Here is a 20512-nt window from a genome sequence, read left to right as displayed (position 1 = left end):
TGAAAAAAAATGCAAGTGTGGCATTGAAAGATGTAAATTAAGAAGGAAAACTATGAAGATGTAAACTGAAGTAAATAAATAAAAATAAAAAAAACAATGTACTCTGTTTGGATGGGGTTCGATGGCCTGCCGGTGGGATGGGTGGGTGTGCAGGTGTGTGCACATGAGCTTAATTGTGCTGGAAGAGACGTCACATTGGGGTTGTGAGATGTCCAGTGAATGCTTTCCCCAATCCCTCACCCTCCCCTCCTCTTCACCCGCCTCCCCTTCATCCCAAGGGTTACAAGGGTGGGTGGATGCAGTGCAGTGACCTCAGCTAAGTACTCCCTCACCAGGCAAACGGTCCTGGAGCTCCTTGAGGTCCACGTGCCCGTTCATCTCGGTAGAAGATGGGAGAGGAGAAGAAGAAGCCGAGGGGGAGGAGAAGGAAAGGGGCATGTTTGCAGCATGTCCATCTTTTACTTGAATCACTTCCCCACCCCTGAACATGTCTCCCTGCAATGTTTCTGATTGGATATAGTCATCGATGTCTCCGTTTTTGTTGCAGCAGACAGACGGAGAAGAGGTAGGGCAAGGTAGATCCACGGGAGCAGAGCTCTCTCCTGACAAGTCAGTGAAAGAGCAACATGAAAATTCATCCTCCTCCGGCTGGTCCAGGTGCCAGTTTTCTTCTTGTCCCTGCTCGTGTGCTAAAGTGCGGAAGCCCTTCGTGACCACGCCAGGCCGATCATCCAGCAGAGCACCCATGTGAGGTTGAGCCAACTGCTGCCATGCATGGAGAGTAGCCGAGCCTGGAACAAAAGGTCAGAGAAAACTCATGTTATCTAAATCAGTCTTAAGACGCTGTCAAATGCATCTCATCAAAATGATGATATAACCCTCAGTGATCAGAACTGAAGCTGTATAAAACGCTGAACTGAAGGACGTTCCATGTTTCAACCCTGAAATACTTTTCATACCACTAGTCTTCATATTAATAGCTATTTGTTTTAGCACTGTATGGTTAAATTATATCTATATTTCACAAAATGTGAGGAAGGGAGACAACAGGGACGCGGCTACATTGAACTTAATACTACAAGTCAACCCAAATCACATCGCCTACACAGGATGATGTCTCAGTTAACTGTTATAAGCTTGACATTTTATTACAGTGTCATATGCTGTATCACAAATAGAGCACCGAAATGTAAGTAGGTGTCTGTTCAGTAAATGTCATCTCTATGTTTAAATGTGTAAAAAATCAAGATCTAAAAATACTCCAGCTGTTTACTGGCATACTGTATATAAACACATACTAGGGCAAGCAGATCGCAGAGAAACGCGGACACACACACCCAAGAAGACGCAGTCATGCATATAAACAGTCACATAATCCCTGTCACATACATACATGTACCCACACAGACAGGCAGAGGCATATACATGTATACTCTTCATGCAGTACATATACGCTGTCACACACAGAGTACTGCAGTGTCTTTCCGTTAATGAAGCGCCCTACACCTAGTTAGTTGGCCTCATTTCAAGTCCAATGAATGGTTGTTTTCTCACGATACATGAAGTTCCTTTGAGAGATGTCAGTACACAAACTCATAAGACTAGAAAAGAATGAGAGAGAAAGGGGAAGGTGAGAAAATTAGTATGATTTTATTTAAGAACTCATCGATAAAGAAAACAGACAAGTTGAACAGAAAAAGAAGTAAAGTGAAAAAGACAAGACAAAACTAAAATATAGAAAGAGTCAAACAGAATAGGAGTGAAAGGGATGGACAGCACATACAGTGGTATAGTGGTATAGCAGTGTAGCAGAAACATCTGTGGATTGGTTTCTCTACATTAAAAGGCTCACATGGTGTATATGATAAAATAAACATCTGAGAAAGATTCTAGATTATTTCTCACATCTTAACCAACCATCATTAGACTTGGAATCTACAGTTCCACATGTTTTCTTTGTCCTTTTACACTTACCATCCACCAAGCGGTGTAACTGAGTTTAAACACTAGATGGCGCCACAAAACAGAGAATACACAATGATAGTCCTTAAGTGGATATCATTTTTAAAGTGATGAATGCTTTAAAGGCTACAAATACAATATATCAAACAGTTCAAATCTAGAAACTACATAACCAATAAAGTATGGAAATAATCAACCGGTGGATAGCAAAGAAGGTATAAGAAAACCTTGTGCTGCAAAAAACGTGCCATTTAAAGTACCACATACTGACACAATCACCGCAAAAAAAAGTGTAAAGTGCTCACATTTTGTGATGGGTTTGAGACAAATTTGAAAGACATCTATATGCTTCTATACTTGTATATATATAAATACATACGTATCTATATGTTTGTCTAGTATTCTATATTTCAAACCAGCAGCGTGGCTGTGTATGTCTGAAGTAAAAGGAGTGCTGGAGATTTAAACTGCCCTCCTGTTGTTCCAGCACCTCCAGCAGGCCTGCCACTAAAGCCAGCGGAGCTGTGAGCTGAGGCTGTAAGCTCGGTAGGCTGCTCGCCTCCGACAAGCTGGAGCTCCTCTGCAGGGTCTTAGGATCCTCTGAGGCACTCAGAAAGATTTTGGACTGACGGTGATGAAAAATCAGATATTGATTCTGCTGCTGGTTCTGAAGGGCTTGGCTTCGGCTCTGTGATTGTGTCTGACCGATCGGAGTGCAACTCTGGGGTGTTTTTACAAATCGACTATTTGAATTTCGTGGCAGGCTCTGGTTTTGATTCTGTGGAGAGTTCTGAAAATGTTTATCGTCATTGTGAAGGGCATTCTGATTCTGACTCTCTTTCCCGTTATGTGGAGGATGAGTGGACTTGTGTCTCGAAGAGGAATAATCACCTTCTAGCGGCTTTACAATTTGCAGCTTATCTGGCAGGTAGGATCTTGCCGTGAATGAGTACCCCGACCAGACGCTTCCCAAGGAGGGATGTGAACACAGCGACAGCAGGCTCTCCGTCGGCGTCCCTGGGCCTCCACTACTCCCCTGACCTCCCTTTTCATCCTCTTTGGCCAGGTAAGCCAGCTTCCTCTCCCTCTCATCCTCAAAGAAGCGCTTCTCTGAGAGGTAGTTGTCGCGTCGGAGGGACAGGCGTCGCAGGGCTGCTTCCAGGTCTCTGCTGCCAGGGGTCCCTGGTGTTCCAGGGGGCCGCTTGTTGGAGTCTTTTGACCTAGGGAGGGGAACATAGTTCAAACTATGTGGTTCCATTTAAAAATGTTTAAAAGAAGCATCTCTGTCTCATCTGGTCTTTTTGTAAGATGAAAAGTAGAAAACCCAACAAACACTAAGGATACCAATAATTGCATAAATAAATAATAATAATAAATGTTTTTTGGAGTGAGTGGAATCAGCTTTGATGGTAATTAAACTGGAAGTACATGGCAAAGAAAGAATTGAACATCTAAAGTCTTAAATGTGTGTTACAGAGTCGATCCGACCGTACCCATCGTCTGGACCCTCAAAGATACTGCTCGTCCGGTTGTCCAGGATGATACCACTTCCTGTCTCGCTGCCATATATGGAGTCGGAGCGCGGCGTCCCCACCCTGCTGGAGAGGCCTGAGGTGAGACATGATGTCCGATTGGAGCCAGGGATGTTGAGGGGGGAGGGGGCCAGCGATGAACGCTGCTGACGCATCAGGTTCAGGTTTTTCACTGTCTGGAACACACGCTTAGGCTGCAGTCTGGAAAAACACGTTTTATTATATCAACACTTTTCATGAAAAAGCAGGTCAATAACAATCTATGTTTTCACTTCCAGGTGAGCCAGGTTATTATCTGGATGTACCTTTGCTCTTCAACGTCTGGATCATCCATCTGAAGTTCCTTCCTCATCGTGCCCTCTATTTCTGCTGCCAGAGAGTCCTGGAGAAGAAGGCAAACGAGGTAAAGATTTTGTAGCAGCTGAGACTGTGGAGATGCTGTGATACTGACAGACTGAATATAAGCTCACCATGGGGAATAGACCCAGAGAATGGAAGCGCCTTGATGTGCTGAGTGGTAGAGTTTTATTTCTCAGGTTCTTCAGCTCCTCCTGAGCCTCGTGAAGAATCTCCAAGCACTCTGCATACTTGTCTTGTAACTCTCGCAACTGCAGGAAGGGAAACGAAAGATCAAGAGTGACAAAATGGGAAGACATTTAGAAACAAAAATAACTATGTTATGTAACAAACTGTGCTACAATAAATATGTGTAGTTCTGTTAATAACTGGGAACGAGAATAACTCATTAGTGGACATAAATTATGTCTTTCTTGAAGACGTTCTAGCTTCTACACTCAACAAAAATATAAACGCAACACTTTTGTTTTTGCTCCCATTTTTCATGAGATGGACTTAAAGATCTAAAATTCATTCCAGATACACAATATTACCATTTCTCTCAAACATTGTTCACAAATCAGTCTAAATGTGTGATAGTGAGCACTTCTGCTTTGCTGAGATAATCCATCCCACCTCACAGGTGTGCCACATCAAGATGCTGATCTGACATCATGATTAGTGCACAGGTGTGCCTTAGACTGCCCACAATAAAAGGCCACTGTGAAATGTGCAGTTTTGGGAGCAAAAACAAAAGTGTTGCGTTTATATTTTTGTTGAGTGTACATTGGAACACAAAACTGTACTGCAGATGTTATATGAAGGTCTGAAACGGTCCTGTTGTATCAGATATATCACATTTAGTGCTAGTGTGGGTAGTCAGCAGGTTGCCGATTCCTTACTTCAGCAGTGAGTTGTCGCTGGGCGTCTTTGGCTGCACTGAGGTGCTGAGTTAGCTCCTCGTTCTCCACAGCATACTAAAAACACCACAAACATAATAGGGGATGAAAAACTCTGTATCCAGTGCATTTAGTCTCTGCTTCATTGCATACAGGCATTTGTAAGACAAATATAATCAGCGAATGTTACATATTTCACGTCAGAATGAGAGATGTCTCCGGTTTTATACCATCTTAGCTTTCTTCTGGAGGTCCACTATCTGGGAGAGAAGGTGTGTGATCTCCTCCTGCTGTCTGGAAGCATCTTCAGTCTTCCTGGCAAGCTCTTCAGCCAGAGTGGACATCTGCAGGTTAGCATCACCTGGAATCATCAACAGGTGTTCATCAAACATGAGAAACTGCCTCACTACCTTCAGAGCGCGAGAAACGAGCATCACATTGAGCAGAATCGGACTTCGGTCCAATACTCACGTAGTTCTTTGACACAGTCATTGACAAGTTGGAGCTCTTTCTCTTCATACGAGATAGTTTCTGTCTCCAAATGACTTGCCTGGACAAACAAAACAGACGGTGCTAATCAATACCGTAGACATTATTGATCATCCCAATAAACAACGTGTCCTAATAGATATCCAGCAGCTTGAACTGTAACATGACAGTCTATTGAAAACAAAGGGTATGGCAAACATGGACAAAAACGATTGTGTGTCTTTGCAGGAGCTTCTGTGTGAATGTACCTCAGATCGCAAGGATTTGTTTTCTTCCTCCAGATCTTTGAGTTTCTTCTGTAATGAGTCCAGGGGGAAAGAAATTGGAGTTGACACATTGTTTTCAGTGGGACGGACTCTGTGAACACACACAGGAGAGAAACACGTGAACCAGCAGGTCATTCAGTCAAACATGACTACGCTGAAGTACAGAGTGATTGGCCCATTAAATACTGTAGTGGTAAAGGCCTCTGTCACATTCAACATACATTTTCCACACTTTCATTATTTGCACCGCATCCTATTTTAGCGAGAAGAGGAAGCGGTTGAAAGGAGACTCACGGTGTGGAGGTGGTAGACTCCCCCTCGCTTTCCTCGGCAGCGCTGGTGTAGAACTGCAACAGCTCATCTTTCATGGACAAGTCGTGACGCAACTGAGAAACCTTTATGTGCAAACATTGAAGGAGACATGTAGACAGAGGACATATCAGTAAAAGAAGCGATGGCTACAGCTCGAATGCTGCACTACTCCACACTTTACAATGACTTGGCATGTTCTCAGACATGCCCAACACGCACACACACACACACACACCCTTGCTGCGTACCTCCTCTCGCATGTGCTCTACTTGCTCCTCCAGCTGTTCGTTCCTCTCACTGAGGGCTTTGTTTTTCTTCAGCAGTGACTGTCCGATACGAGCTGCTAACTCCAAGTCGCGCTCTTTCTGCACCGAGATAAAGATTTGTTTAGTGTTCTCACAGCAAAACAGTTGAAACCATTTGACATTTCGGAGCAGTATTGATCTTTTAATCTAACTCGCAGCAAGAAAGTGCAAGAAGTCTGCATATAAGTGTGGTTCCGAAAATGTTGGATAAATCCTACATTTGTCCTCTAGAATAAAGTATGTGAAGGACATGCAGCAGAGGTGTAATATGTATTTAATAACCCCCAACAATGTGGGAAAAGGTGGAATAGAGTAATAAACAACATAATGTCCACACATTCCTCAACTCAGGAACAATCACAGTGTCTATGAAAAAGGACACCTAATACCTCAAGCTTATTGTCCACAACAGCTCACATGTCTTGTAAGTGCAAACCCAGAACACTCTGAACTACTCTAATTAAAAGCTGATTATGAATCTGTACATATGACTACCAGGCACTCCTGCTTTTAAGTACAACTGGGTGCAATCAATAATCATTTGTCCAGCCTAAAAGTGCTACGTGTAAGTCAACACCTATTTAGGTGAAACTCTGAATAATGATTCATGCATTGTCAGGGCAAAAACAGTTTTAGGGTCACTATGTTGGTGGTGTGACATCTTTGACCATGTTTAGTCAATAGTTGGATGGCTGACTGACTGTTGAATTTCATGGTTCATTTAACAATGACACCATGGTTCTGTCACAGCTTTTAGAATACAGAGAAAGCCGACTGAGCTCCTCGCCAGCAGCTGATGTGGATCACTTCAATTTGAATATTATCTGCTGGCAGCTAGTTTTATGATGTGGTGCCATGAACCTCATATAGCAACCTGTGTTCAGGGCCACACAGTTATATCTATATATCTCAGAAGCTGTCGTCCTCACTGTTTTTTTTTTTTAATTTATCTGATCAAACTCAGCGTTATCTCACCTCTTCCAACAGTCGAGTGACGGCGTCAATGTCACTGTAGGTCTTCGTCATCTGGCCCACTCTGTCTGCACACAGTACTGTGATGACACAAGGAGAGAGACACAGAAAGAGAAGGGCTCAATACAAAAATCACACAATAGTAAACCACGTATTACATTTGTGACTTTCATTTCAGGTATCACTATTTCAGCTCCGTGTTTTGAGTTTTTGGCCATTTTGACTGCTTATGTTTAAAAAGCGTGAATTAAAAATCTACTTATACACATCAGAAGAATTTAGTTGCATATGATGGTAGTATACACAATAACTGATGCCTACTGTTTGAAAACGCTGTCCGTTTTAGAGAATGAAACTGCATATTATTCTGCCTTAAAAGGAGATTCCCATATACACTCCTAATCCAGTTGATTAGGTTCACCTAAGTAAAACTAATAACTACAATAAATTAAATGTTTATTAAGTTTGTATTTATGTTTTATAGATGCTGAGAAACGTAATGGTGTTGTTAAATTGTATTGCGTTATAAAGGAGAGGTGTTTACAATATTTACCCTCATTGATATAAAGGGGTAGAATTGCATTTGTTTTCATGAGCTGACTATTTCACATAAGATTCTCTATGTGAAATGCTTCTCTATGTGAAGTGTTGGATTACATACTGGAGTTAAATTGAAGCGCCTGCACTTGTTCTCCCCATTATCAGTTTTCCTGTTAGTTAATGAATCGTGTTATTCCTAAGAAGAACACTCCCATATATAACGTACAGCCAACTATTCATACCTATTTCTGATTCGGAAAAGATACCAAGTCCAGACAGAGTGTCAGTGAGAGGAGTCACACCCAGAACTGCTATTTCATCTACAGCTTCATTATCAACTCCATCCTCATGCAAAGCTCCGACTTTGAATTAACAATCCAGACTGGAAGAAGTATTCACCTTAGAGGTCGTCGACAGAATACACCACATGGAAGCGTAAGACCCTCTGTCTGTCAAGGAGCTGACGAAACAACAAAACTATTTTCTCTGCTCCTTGAGAGCGACTGGTTTTACTGGTTCATTAGAAGATGTTTCACCCAATCGATCAGAGTTGTTTAGCAGTTATATTCCCACGTCAATGTAGATAATTGACTGGGATCTTTTTTTTTTAATCAATCTTGCTAGTCACTTTAAACACTGTTGGTTGGAGAGAGGAGGTGCAATGTCCAACGTTGCATGTGTCATACAGTTCCAGGGGGGGCAGCAAGATAATATGAAACAGCAATAACTACCTCAGCTTCCAGCTAAATAAAGTTAATCCAGTTTAGAAGGACACATGTTATATAAGGCTCATAAACACAGGAGCTATAACCTGGCCTCCCAGAATGCAAAACAGAGTGGCCAATGCAAACAACATATTTTCATATCCTTCTACATCCCAGGCAGTGTTCTGTATGGCTGCTGGACACAAAGCCTCAGGTGTCTGTGCTTTAATTATGGACATGTCCCATCATTATCATCCATTATTAAATAAGTATTGTATTTGGTCACAAATACTTAGCTCCATGTTAGCATGGAACAGACCAAAAGGAAAGTCAAAACCCAACAGAAACACACTCACACACCTAAACTTCTCTCCCTGGGGAGTTGTACAGGCCGTTACCAAGGGAACAAATCGGCATGGTGACGAAGAGGAAGCATACCAATGTGTACGTGCGCGCATGCACACAAAAAACATGCACCTCTTGTATCGGTTTGCTATCTGGCCTATAATGAGCTTGTACACTTGATAGGACAGGGTGCAGCGTGTTTACCTGTCATACGTTCTGTGTGCTTTGTAAAGAACGCGCTGCTTTATTTCCATGGTAACACTCCACCCAAGTTTGATCAATAAGGGGGTACAACTGGAAATAAGTAATGGCCCTCACATGCCCGTGGGCCTATCATTGCACTTCTACGTGTTGCTGTGTAAAGATGATATGCAGGTTAAGAAGGAAGCAGAAACACAGGACAGCATAGCTACGATCCTCATGAACAGTGGTGAAAGAAAAGGTGAAGACAGAGGTTAGAGAAGGCAACTGTAACCTGGATTACGTTAAGGAGGAGTAACCTAATATTAGAACATGATCTGCATGTTGTCTTGGTGTTTTATAAGGAGAGCAAGTAACTTAAGACCAACACTCGCTTGCCGTCTCTCCCTCTCTCTTTCTTTCTTTTGTCAGGGGGATATAAAGGAGAGGAGAAATCCAATGTTTAGTCTTATTCACCCATTCAGATCACGACAGGTGTGATGTCACAAAACTATGTGGTTTCTACCATGATAGATATGTTTGGTGACTCGGAGTTCTCAGTTGAAATGACGTTAAAGCTCGATAAGGATCACCAGCTGGTTTTCTGTCTGTCTGCATTGCAGCAGACAGGCTGATAGAGCCAGACGTCTGCCTTCCTCAGCCCCCATGTTGCTACTGGGCAACAGACAACACGCAGGTTCAAGACAACAAACACCAGGACGACCGACAGAAAGGACCACTTGTTATTCTACTCAATACCAAAAACACAGCCAGTGTGGGACCGTTAATATGTAATATAATGTAATTATGTATCTCTGGGAATCATTTCCTTATTGGACCCGAGCTGAGGCACCATAAAACCATGTTTATGCCACAGTAACCTCTGTGTCTCATACACTGACCCAAATATTTCATAAGACGGTGACCAATCACAATTGTTTTTTTAAACAGAATTTCCCTTCTATATTCATGCATCGTTTGGAATAAAAGCTCACTGTTGAGCAGATAACTGATGAGTCCTCTGTAGTACATGTATATGTATGTACATGAGACCATATTTTTAGTTTATCTACACCTCTCAAAATACTCTTCCTTCTCTGTCATCATCAGCCCCCTCTCTCAGCTGTCTTTATAACCACAGTAGTACTTTGAAGGCTACTCCCAAAGTGATTAAACAGAAGCTAGACCTACATATCAAGTAAGAATCATTTTGCATTCTTACAAACATTTTAAAATTAAGCATGCTGGCACTGAAGTGACAGCTAGAATAAAGAGCCAAGCCCATATTTGAACATGTCAACTGGACCTGCATGTTGCAAACACTAATATTAGGGACTGCACCAGCAGCATGAAGCCACAGTCCACAGGAGACAAGATAGCCTTTTTCCAATAATCCCCTTTAGAATCCACATATCTTCAGAACAAATCCATTAAGATGGAAGAATCACACTTCTCAGGGTGAGCACACAGCTAGCACACAGACCAGCAAGAATCAAGAAAACCAGAAGCCTTCGACTACCTTCACACAGAATCTGTTGCTCTTCATCCAACTCTTCTTCCTCCTCTTGCTCTGTGCATCCATGACTGGGAAGACAGACACACTCCTCTTCTTTTTCTTCCTTCTCCACGCTTTCATGACTGGGTAGACAAACATATTCCTCCTCTTCTTCTTCCTCCTGCTCCATGCTTTCATGACTGGGCAGATAAACATATTCCTTGTCCTCCTCTGGCTGGTTGGAGTACTCCAGCTCACCCTCAGTGCCAGCAGCTGTGAGCAGAGCCATCCTCCACTCTTTGTGGTTCACCCACTAAACCACAAAGCCAGCAGGCGTGACGCCATGGCTCCAACCCATGCTGTGCCGTGTGTGTTTAATCTGTGAATCAATACTGAATCTACGTGTGTCTCGATGTGAAAGCACACATCTAACAAAGTGTTTGTTCCAAAAAGGACAGTAGGCGTGTATAATGTACACAGCATGTCTCTCTAAACACTCCATTGTACTGGCAAAGTCCGTCCGTCAAGCACCAAATAATGTCTGCTGAGAGAGTTTCTAAAAGTGTGTGTATCATTTGTCCCCTGATGTAGCTCTGTGAGACAACCAGATGACCTGACTCCTCCCCATCTCCTCTGGGAATGGTCAGTGAATGGCCTACTCTACTTTACCCTAGACAGGGGGGTGGACACAGACACGTACTAGATAGAAGAGAGCTTGTATCAGCCTTTTAAAACTCAGATAAAATAGAATTACATAATGCAACATTTAAAATAATCCGTAATACTTAACTTTATCCCTGTAATCCTCAACCTGTCAAACCATTTCATCCATTTCCACTTAAAGGGTTAAATTGTTTCAGGCTGGCACCAACAGGAGCAAATGAGGGCATAGACACACCTGTTTCTCAGGTAGGCTTTAACTCCAACACAACCAAAACCTTTCAAACACCCCTCAAGTGAACGTTAACTTGGTACAGTCCTGTCGGGCCCCTATGGTGACAATAGGGCAGGGCAAACAATAATAGACCTGCACCTGTTTCCAGGGTGTGCCAGTCACAGTCAAACCTTAATAGGTGAATGTTTTTATGCATATTTAACCTCCAATCTGTATCCGATGACATTAATGGGATAACAAGCTTGATTTGGGCGGGAAGGGGGGCAGACAACCAAATGATTAAAGGGATATTCAAAGCTAATTTTAATGTGCATCATAGTGTGAAGTGACGAAAACGGACAAACATCTATAGAAAGGCCAGTTTAAGCATCTCTGTCCAACCCCAATCAGTAAGGATATAATGCGAGGCAGAAGAGGAGCAATCAGAAAAAAAAAAACAGGTCTATCTCACAATTCCAATGGGACACATGGGAGAGAAACACTTAAGAGACGTAGAAGGAATCATTTCCAGATCAGATACAGAGACTCACATCCTTATATAAACTCACTGTGCACCCTGTGTTCTCTATGAACTGCACAGACAGGCTGAGAGCCATGACACAGCGCTGATTTCACCCATTAAACTGAAATCAACAGGTGAAAGAAGCCCAGTACAGAATAGAATACAGGATAATCGTGTGAACTGGCATGAAGAGAAAATTGCCTTTTCTTTCTGACTAGCAATAGAGCTTTAACCTCTAAATCCAATTCAAAGATATATATCGAAAAAAAAAGGCAGTTCAAACCACTGCCCTGAAAACTGACCCCGGATGACTCCTGAAAGGACAGAACTGACAGACCCAACTATACAGAAGCTTCTACACAGGTTTATGGAAAATGGTCCCAAAAATGCCAAACTTCAAAACCTTCCAGTGTACCGGTCCATAAACATTTTCAAACACTGAAGTGAATGTTACAATTTCTTGAAGGAAAGATAACCATAATATATCTTAATATTTCCCAGACAAATAGAGAATAGCTACTGTATATTAATATCACATGTCCAGTGGAGCTGAGCTTATATGACTCAGAAGACCTGACCCTTCATAAATGAATATGGGTCGCATCAAAGCAGCCCACTTTTCTGCCCATTAGTCACCGCTCAAGTGTTCTAATTGCTGTAATTGGTCTAGAAAACGGATGCCAGCTCAGTACTGTCCTCCATGCTTGAGTAACTCCACTCAATGGTCCTATGGATGCAGTGCTGCAGACAACAAAGGAGTCCTGGACAAACACCATTCAATACTTGTGAGCTGTGTTTTCCCCTCTCCCATTGCTCTTCTGGTCACATTCGCTTTTTACACTTTGATACACTCTCCCGCTTTTCACCTCATCTGTTAGTTAAGTCCCTGTTGATATGCTTTGTACAATGGTTTGGAATAAATAATACATTGGACAAGGAATTTACTACACTATTTTACCCTGTTCCAGTTTAAACCATTGTTTGCTGTGGCTCAAGGCTCCACATGTCTCTGGTGTCCTTCAAGCCTCTTATATTTCAAACTCATTGTTCTTTGTTTTTTGCAGTGACTGTAGCATGTTAACCAACAGAGCAGCAACAGCCTGGAAACTAATATGTGTCCTATTTGCTCATTCTCTGACGCCCACACCAAGTTTCTTAAAAAACATTTTTTTAGTTATTAGTTTGGACTCTTGAAGCAAATGCAAACGTGTATGATATAAGGGAGACCATTACAATTTGAAAGATATAATCTAGTCTCGGAAACAAACATTTAGTTTGCTGTAGTTTATATAAATTCAATGCTGACAAAAATCAATTTTTTGTCTCCCAGCTTCATTCTTGTGTTCTATAAGCAGCCCTCCACCATGCCAGGGGGAATAGTTTGCCCTGTTTTTTAGCCCCAGTCCTCTGCCCTGGTTGCCCTCCATCCATCCAGCGTGTTGTTTTGAAGGCTGCCAAAAGAGCCAATGAATATTTGGCAAGGCTGCTATTGACAAGAATGGCTGAGAGCAGCATGCAAATCATTGGGCTAAATATAAGCCAGCCTACTTCCACATCCCTCCCATGCAGATCTCAGAATAACACAAAACCGGCCGCTTTCTATTTCTGCTCTACACTCTGCCAGAAAAAAAATAATAATTACAAAGGGCTGGAAATCAAACCTGGATTAGATGTTATGACTGCATCACACGTTAAAGCTGCACAGCTTACGTCAGGGAGGTGCTGAGCGGACTCGACTGTTATGTAAGGATCACTACACAGCATCCCTACCACACATGCATAATATAGTGCACACAACAACTAATAGGACATTCTCAACCTTAATGCATACAACCAGTTCATTTCTACCACAATACACTACTATCAAATTCACCAAAATAAAGCAAATCATGCAGGTTGTAGCTATGTTTATTGAAATGGATTACATGGTGCATTGGGATATTAAAAGATACAAAACAATGTCGTAAGAAACTGAACATTTATGTAATGTACCCCACATTACATAAATGCACATCACTGCACCAACTCTGTTGCAATTAATGGATCATTTCACAGATTAGCAGCCCTCTTTTCTTCTATTTTTAATTATATCGGTTTGTAATTCTTATAAAATTACAGTTACACTTTAAGGTTGCTTAAAGCACTGATATACAGTTTATTTCTTCACTTACAAACTTAGCTTCATTTCAAATACATAGACAGTCTACCAGCTGCCTATATCCTCATTACTCTTCTCACAACAACCGTTTTTGCCACCTGTGACTTCTATGAGTCTCTCCTGATCAGCTGGTATCTTCCTCTTTTTCAGCAGCCAATAAGCAGGTAGCTGACATCAGTACAACACAGCCCTCTTGTACTGATTCACAACCAGCCACCCCAGTCCCACTGCCTACACCCACAGCTAGTGATATAAGCTGCTCCGTGGGCCTATTTTAGAAGCCTCACTGACTCAGCTGCCACAGAGCACCTGTTAAAACGCCTACTGTACCCAGCAGCCACTGCCTGCTGAAGCTACAGCTTTAAAGCTGCTGGGTTTCACTGTAACATCTGCCTCGACATTCTCTGGTGTTCTGAATACCAGTCCACAAGGTCACATTCTCTGGGTTGAAGGGAATCCGATAAAGCTGGCTCCACTGGGGATCTAGTGTGACAATAAATGTATTTTGTGTTTTTTTTGTGTTGAAGATCTTGTAATCCAGATTTTATTTCATGTCACTCAGGGAATGAATGGCTATCTATTCACCAAGCTTGTTTAATATCCACCAGTCCAACTTAATCCTGTAACCAGCTCTCTTCACTTTCACCTCGGTCTGCAGGTCAGCAGAGGACATGTTATTAAACCTGGTTAGCGTTTACAACACATACACATGGCATTATCAATGCACTTCTTATATCTTTGAACTTTGTTTGCAAAAAGCCACTCCCCTCCCAGGAAGTACTTTCTAACCCTTAATAATCCCTTATTGCTAGATTCTACCACAGAGAAGCACTGTCAGTGCATGCTTGCAGTATCCCACAGCAACGAAAGACATCACTGTTGTATGTATTTCTATATCTCCATATATAACCATCCAACAAAAAGTACTATCATATGAATGAAATCAACCTCTTAGCATTTCTAGCCGGTAACATCAGTGTCAACTCTTCAAGAACTAGATGTCGCTGCATAGAACCGTAGTAGACTGTTGTCTTACCATCAGTACACTCTTCATAGTACCAGTCCAGTTCGTAGTAGTCTGCCTTGACAAACCTCTGACCTCTGGTCTGGCCTCGTCTGTTCATCCTCACTGCTCTGACAGACAGCTGTATAGTTTCCAGTGTCCCAGCATACTTAGATGTAACAGCTCTGGCAAACCGAATAACCCAGCATGCTTTGAGACAAACCGTTGACGTTCTAGTTTCCAAGAGTGTACGTTACTCAGTCACTGTCCAGTTCTGCTATCCCAGCATGCTTAGCAGTCACCAGCTGGCACACAGTCATTATTGTTGACAGCCTGCCCATTCTCTTCATATGTCCTTTCTGTCCCACACTCATTAACAGCAAACTGTCAGCGTATTATGCTCCATATTTGTTGTGGTGCTGGTCCCATTTCTGCGCATCATCCCACACGACCGTTACTTGCGTCATCAGTTGTCAGCAGAAAAAAAACTTTATTGTCCTTTGGGCCATTTTGTAATTCTTCATCCTTTCAGAAAACATGCCAGTTGGAATCTGCCATTTTCTGTCACTCTGTGCTGTCTCCGTGTCCTCTGGTGTGTCTTCTTTCTTTTCTGTCCATTAGTTTTCCTCAGTCACTCCAAAGCTTCAGCAAGTGTGCCAGATTCTAGCTGTGTCTCCATCCATTTATAGCATCCTGTCAATTCATCTTCCTGTGCTCCTGCCATTCTGTCCTCTGGCCGAGTCTTCCTGAGGTCATATTAGAATAGCTGTCTTCTGTTTAGTAACATCCCTTGCTCAGTGACAGCACTAGCTCTACACATGGACCACCGCATCCCTAACAATGACTCAATAGACACATAGATATAGAGAGTGAGAGTGAGAGAGCAGCAGCAGCAGCAGCAGTCACGGGTTTTGCAGCAGAAATGATGATAATCATGACACAGTGAAGTGGGCAGGGTTGGAAGATGCCTACAGCCAATCACAGCGTGAGCAGCATCACCGACTTGCTCCCGCCCTCCATTCGTATGTAAGCATCGCCTCCCTCCTCTCCTCTGTCCTTCTGTGAGGTTGCTATAGTAACAGGCTCAGACTCCCAAGGCCTGACGCTGAGCAGCAGAGTATGTAAGAGCAGTTAGCAGGAAAGCAGTGCAGTGTTGGCAGAGGTGACGTGGCTAACCCAAAATGAACGAACACAATGGGCATTCAAGGATTGCTCATTTCATTTCCGTGGGGGAGAGATTAAACAGGCACATGCACAATGCATGGGAGACAAAGCAATGATGTGTCACCAAGGCAAAAGCAAAATGCAATCCAGTTTGATGACATTAGGAAAAGAAATGCAATGTCAAGACGACAAGTGCTAACAGAGACTTCCTTGATGCATATAAGTATAGCTCAATACACACTAATACTTGGAGAATGATGCCCCACAAGACCACAAGCAAGAGCTATATGTTGTCTTTAATAATATGCCTTCAGGATGTCCAAAATAGCAACTCCTGCTAAAAAAGTGACTTGCACAATGGTGAATACTTTTGTCCCAGAGAGGACGTATAGCTGCGTGAGGAGACACTATAGTGAGGTCAGCTCACCGCCTGTAACAGATTCAGTTACAGTTCATCAGTTGTTACTACTGCATTAGAATACACATGGTCATTACCTGATGACAATACATGACATCCCTATTTTGTAAGAATAGAAATATATATATTGGAAAAAATATGATTAATCATACGATCTCCTCAAACATCATCCTTGTGCAGCTAAGCTACATACTTAAATAAATCAATAACCTTGATGTACTAGTGTCCACATACCCTGTTAATTCATAATGCTGTACCACAGTTTTACCATTGGGAGCTCCAGGTAAAGATGTTACATTAAGTAGTTGTATTAAATACCATCACCAACTGTAAAAGCAGAGAAAATATCCCTAGATATCAACACAGCTCCAGTGAAGCTCAGTTTAATGAAACCAATATGAGCTATCCCTCCTCATTCATGGCTCTAAGGGTGTTGATGCCCGGCCATATGTTGAAGACAATAATGAGAAGCAACATGCCTCCAGGATGAGGATAACTGGGAAAAATATATGTGGAGGAAACGGCTCAAAATAAAGCACAAAAGCAAAACACCAATTGCACAACGTCTAATCCTGTTCCTTATGTAACATGACCTTGTCATTGGCTCTCAGCCTGGTTGGCTGTCATGTCGAGGCCAACGTGACCGTGTCAGCACGGGGCATCAAGGTGAAGCTACGGTTCTCAGCTAAGCCCATTCATGAGACGTTTGATCTATTTATAGACACTGTTTTACCCTGAGTCACTTGTAGATGTGAATTAGTAATCTGAATTATTGATGGTGAGAAAACCCACTTTACGTTCCCTTGGTGTGTCATGTGCAGTGTGCACGTGTTTTATGTGAACTTGTGTGTGTTTATTTGTTTTAAATTTTTTAAATTTAATATGTAAGTGCGTGTGTGTATGGGTTACAGCTGGTGTTGCTGTCGACTGCAAGGCAGCTCTGTGTTTGATAAGATGAGAGCAGGCACGTGTATAAATACACAACAGAGGGCTGGGTGCAAGAGAAAGCAGAACATCAACCAATACACAGTGAGAGAGCGTTGCATCGAGTGTGTTTGTTGTGGCAACCACGGTCAGCTGTTCACGTCAACATTGATGGACAGATGGTCCTCTCTCTCCCTCTCTCTGATTCCTGCTCGCTCAAGGTCAGAACAAATCTCAAATCTTTCACCTCTCAATCTTAAACCCTCATCGTCACTCTCTGATAACATTTTCCTGGAGGTTAAATCTAGAAATCTACTTATCTGGCCTTAGTGTTTTACATAAGATCGGCGTGAAGAGTATTAAAATGGCAATTTCAGGAAATCTCAGGAAACAATAATATCTGTACATTGGCGACGAGAAGGAGGCAGTTACACCCAGCATGGCGAGCCTGTCTGTATTTTTTTTTTTTTACACTGAATCATCTGAATCCACATTAGGTGATGAACTTACAGAAGTATTTGAGGGTCTCCTCTATCTGTTCAGTAGTCAGGTCGAGGGAAGAGTCGGGGTCCACCAGTGGCGTGTGCAGCCAATCATCTTGTTCGTAGCCGAAGATGGTGTCGGCCCTCAGCTTGTAGACTGGCAGCTGTTCCTCCAGTAGACTGATGATCTCAAGCTCCGGCAAATCAGTACTGTTACACACATCTGCACAGAGAGAAAGACAAGACACTATGCAGTCATTGCTCTTTCCTTGGGAACACATTTTAAAGTCATGATAAATACTTGTTACTTATTGGCAGGGGACAAAAGCAGAGTGTCATCTCTGAGTATCTGTAACAATAATCTCTCTCCTCGTTTACAATCCATCCCAACAAGATATTTAGTCAGACCATTGGAGCTGAAAGAATAGGATGCCCTCTGGTGGTAAAGTGAGGAACTAACCCACTTGCATCTACTGTGCAGCAAAAATGGAGAACAACTGAAGGTCAGGTTCATTTGTGTCAGCTTGTATCCTCAGTTAAATTAATCAAATGCTTACTGGTGTGGAGGCACTACAGTTCATAGACTGCAACACATAGTAATGCAATCCTCCTTATTTAGACCCATTATTACTCACAAGTGAAACTAACATTATCAAATAAGTAGAGCTACTGACTAAATGTTTCCAGCAATCAGTAGCTTCTACTACTTTTTAGTTACCCCCTTTTGGTTAAAATAATAGAATACCTGCATAGTTTATACATCACAAGTATTCATCTTTTACATGGCAGCTAAAGCGGCCTACAGACTCTGTATATCCTTCAAAAAAGTAGCCTTCTCCTGAAAACCCCCGAGTCAACCACAAAGCCAAATTTGTGTGCTGCTGTGGAAAATGCAATAATCTTCCCTAAGTGTTCAGCTATGTGCCTCTCTGTTCACATGTCAGTTTAGTGTGCTATTAAAGGGGCCATTACATGGGTCCATTTAGGACTCTGGCGTACACATTCTCTCTGTTCACACATAATTGAGGTTTTGGTCACATTTTGTGCAGAAATATGGGACTGAAAAGATCTTAGATGGACAGAATTTGCATAGACATCGAATGAGCATTTACATACAGTAAAAAATGACGCCTTTTGTTTCTCTGTCTCCCTCTCTTTCTGCCACTCTTCTCTGTTGTCCGTCTCACCCTCTGTCTGTCTGTCTATGTCTCTCTAACAATGTTGTCTCTCACAGTTTGCTCATCCAGACTGAATGACGAAGACTGTGCTGAAAAAGGGGGAAATACACAGAAACACACACAACAGCTGGGGAATCATTCAGCAAGCACAGCCGATGAGGTTTCAACACAGAAGTAAGTGCTGAAAAGGGACATTTCATTTTATCACCAATTAACGTTTATCATTAATCATAGAATAATGTGATTCTCATTATTGTTTTTGGCTAATCCAACATTTGAGCTATCTTTTTTATGTGTCTCATCTATTTTTGACTGGAAACTCTCTGCATGTTTCAACTCATCTTTAAATTGTTTAGCTCAAACCCTAAATGCACCCAAATAATAATTGTGCAAACCTGATCCTGATGGGGATTTTGCTGATCACAATCACAAAATGTCTCCACTGCACTGATATGAAATACGACCAACGCACTTCAGTTCCAGAAATGACTACCGATAGGACGTGGATGAGTGTAATAATAGCACAAAGCCTTCCGTGCTGTGTGTGCTGACAAAAGGTCAATGGAGACAGAAAGTGTGATCGTGTGTGTATGTGTGTGTATGTGTGTGTGTGTGTGTGTGTGTGTGTGTGTGTGTGTGTACACTTTGCAATTAATAAGGGACATTGCAAATAATTGGAAAACTATCATGTTCGTTTTATCAACGATATGAACATGTGTTATCTAGTTTTCATTTAGTTGGAGATTATTTTCACTCATCAAATAAAAAATTCTGTTGCTAAATAAGTTACAAAGAGTTCAAACTAGGATAACCAGGTCTGTCCAAATAACAAAGTAAACAGACTGTCTGTGGTAAGAGTTGCTGACATGTGTTCTTGGTTGAGACGATGAACTGTGTCGTGTGATCCATTTTAAAGACCACCATTAATGAGCAACAGCAGGAAGGAAGGAGTAGTGACAATGTATTAAAAGGAGCGCATCAGAGGAACCAATTCAAGTCTTAACATTACTAAACTCTTCCATTTTGATTTGGGATCAAAGTTAACGTATGACCAAGAGAAATTCAAGTCCAAGTCCATTATGAAACTATAGATTGCTGGCATGACATTAGCAGCAACTAGAAACCACCAGAGCAACAAAGTTCAAGTTCAAGTGTAAGAATAGACCGCTGACAGTATTGGCAATAAACACACCGATCAGGTCATTCTGTAGGCTATATAGTCGAAATACACTGATGTTAATTACACAGATTGAAAACACAAGAGCTTTTCTCTTACTAACAATTGAAGCACACGAGTACCAACACTTCACATGCAGAATAAACAAATGTAGTATCGACGGACTGAGACTCAAAGGTGTATGCAAGCACGTGGGCTGGATTCATGTTGCTAAACAGAATCGGGCAAGTTTAAACCCTAGTGACACCACTTACAACATGGCTGCCTCCTGTGA

At 42.0% G+C, this 20512-nt stretch overlaps 1 protein-coding gene across 5 annotated transcripts in view; it reads right to left on the bottom strand.

The window, feature by feature from the left end:
- trak1a (trafficking protein, kinesin binding 1a) overlaps window positions 1-20512 on the bottom strand; it is a 29458-nt gene that overhangs the window by 4314 nt on the left and 4632 nt on the right. For 2 of the 5 annotated variants that reach the window (XM_084027157.1, XM_084027155.1), the window contains exons 2-14: window positions 17912-18106; window positions 7077-7153; window positions 6045-6161; window positions 5779-5879; window positions 5467-5575; window positions 5201-5279; window positions 4960-5090; window positions 4733-4807; window positions 3965-4102; window positions 3800-3876; window positions 3456-3695; window positions 2854-3182; window positions 333-791 (exon numbers count right to left, since the gene is read on the bottom strand). In XM_084027157.1, the coding sequence (XP_083883283.1) occupies window positions 333-791; window positions 2854-3182; window positions 3456-3695; window positions 3800-3876; window positions 3965-4102; window positions 4733-4807; window positions 4960-5090; window positions 5201-5279; window positions 5467-5575; window positions 5779-5879; window positions 6045-6161; window positions 7077-7127 (1906 nt within the window). In that variant the 5' untranslated portion in view covers window positions 7128-7153; window positions 17912-18106. Of the gene's footprint in view, window positions 1-332; window positions 792-2853; window positions 3183-3455; window positions 3696-3799; window positions 3877-3964; window positions 4103-4732; window positions 4808-4959; window positions 5091-5200; window positions 5280-5466; window positions 5576-5778; window positions 5880-6044; window positions 6162-7076; window positions 7154-10361; window positions 10876-14928; window positions 15629-17911; window positions 18107-20512 lie in introns of those variants that run through there. The other 3 variants (XM_084027156.1, XM_084027154.1, XM_084027158.1) reach the window with 3 other exon arrangements.

The sequence above is a fragment of the Eutrigla gurnardus genome, assembly GCF_963514095.1.
Source record: "Eutrigla gurnardus genome assembly, chromosome: 14".
NCBI lineage: Eukaryota > Metazoa > Chordata > Actinopteri > Perciformes > Triglidae > Eutrigla > Eutrigla gurnardus.
The sequence above is the reverse complement of the archived record's forward strand: the minus strand, read 5'-3'. Positions and strand labels throughout refer to the sequence as shown.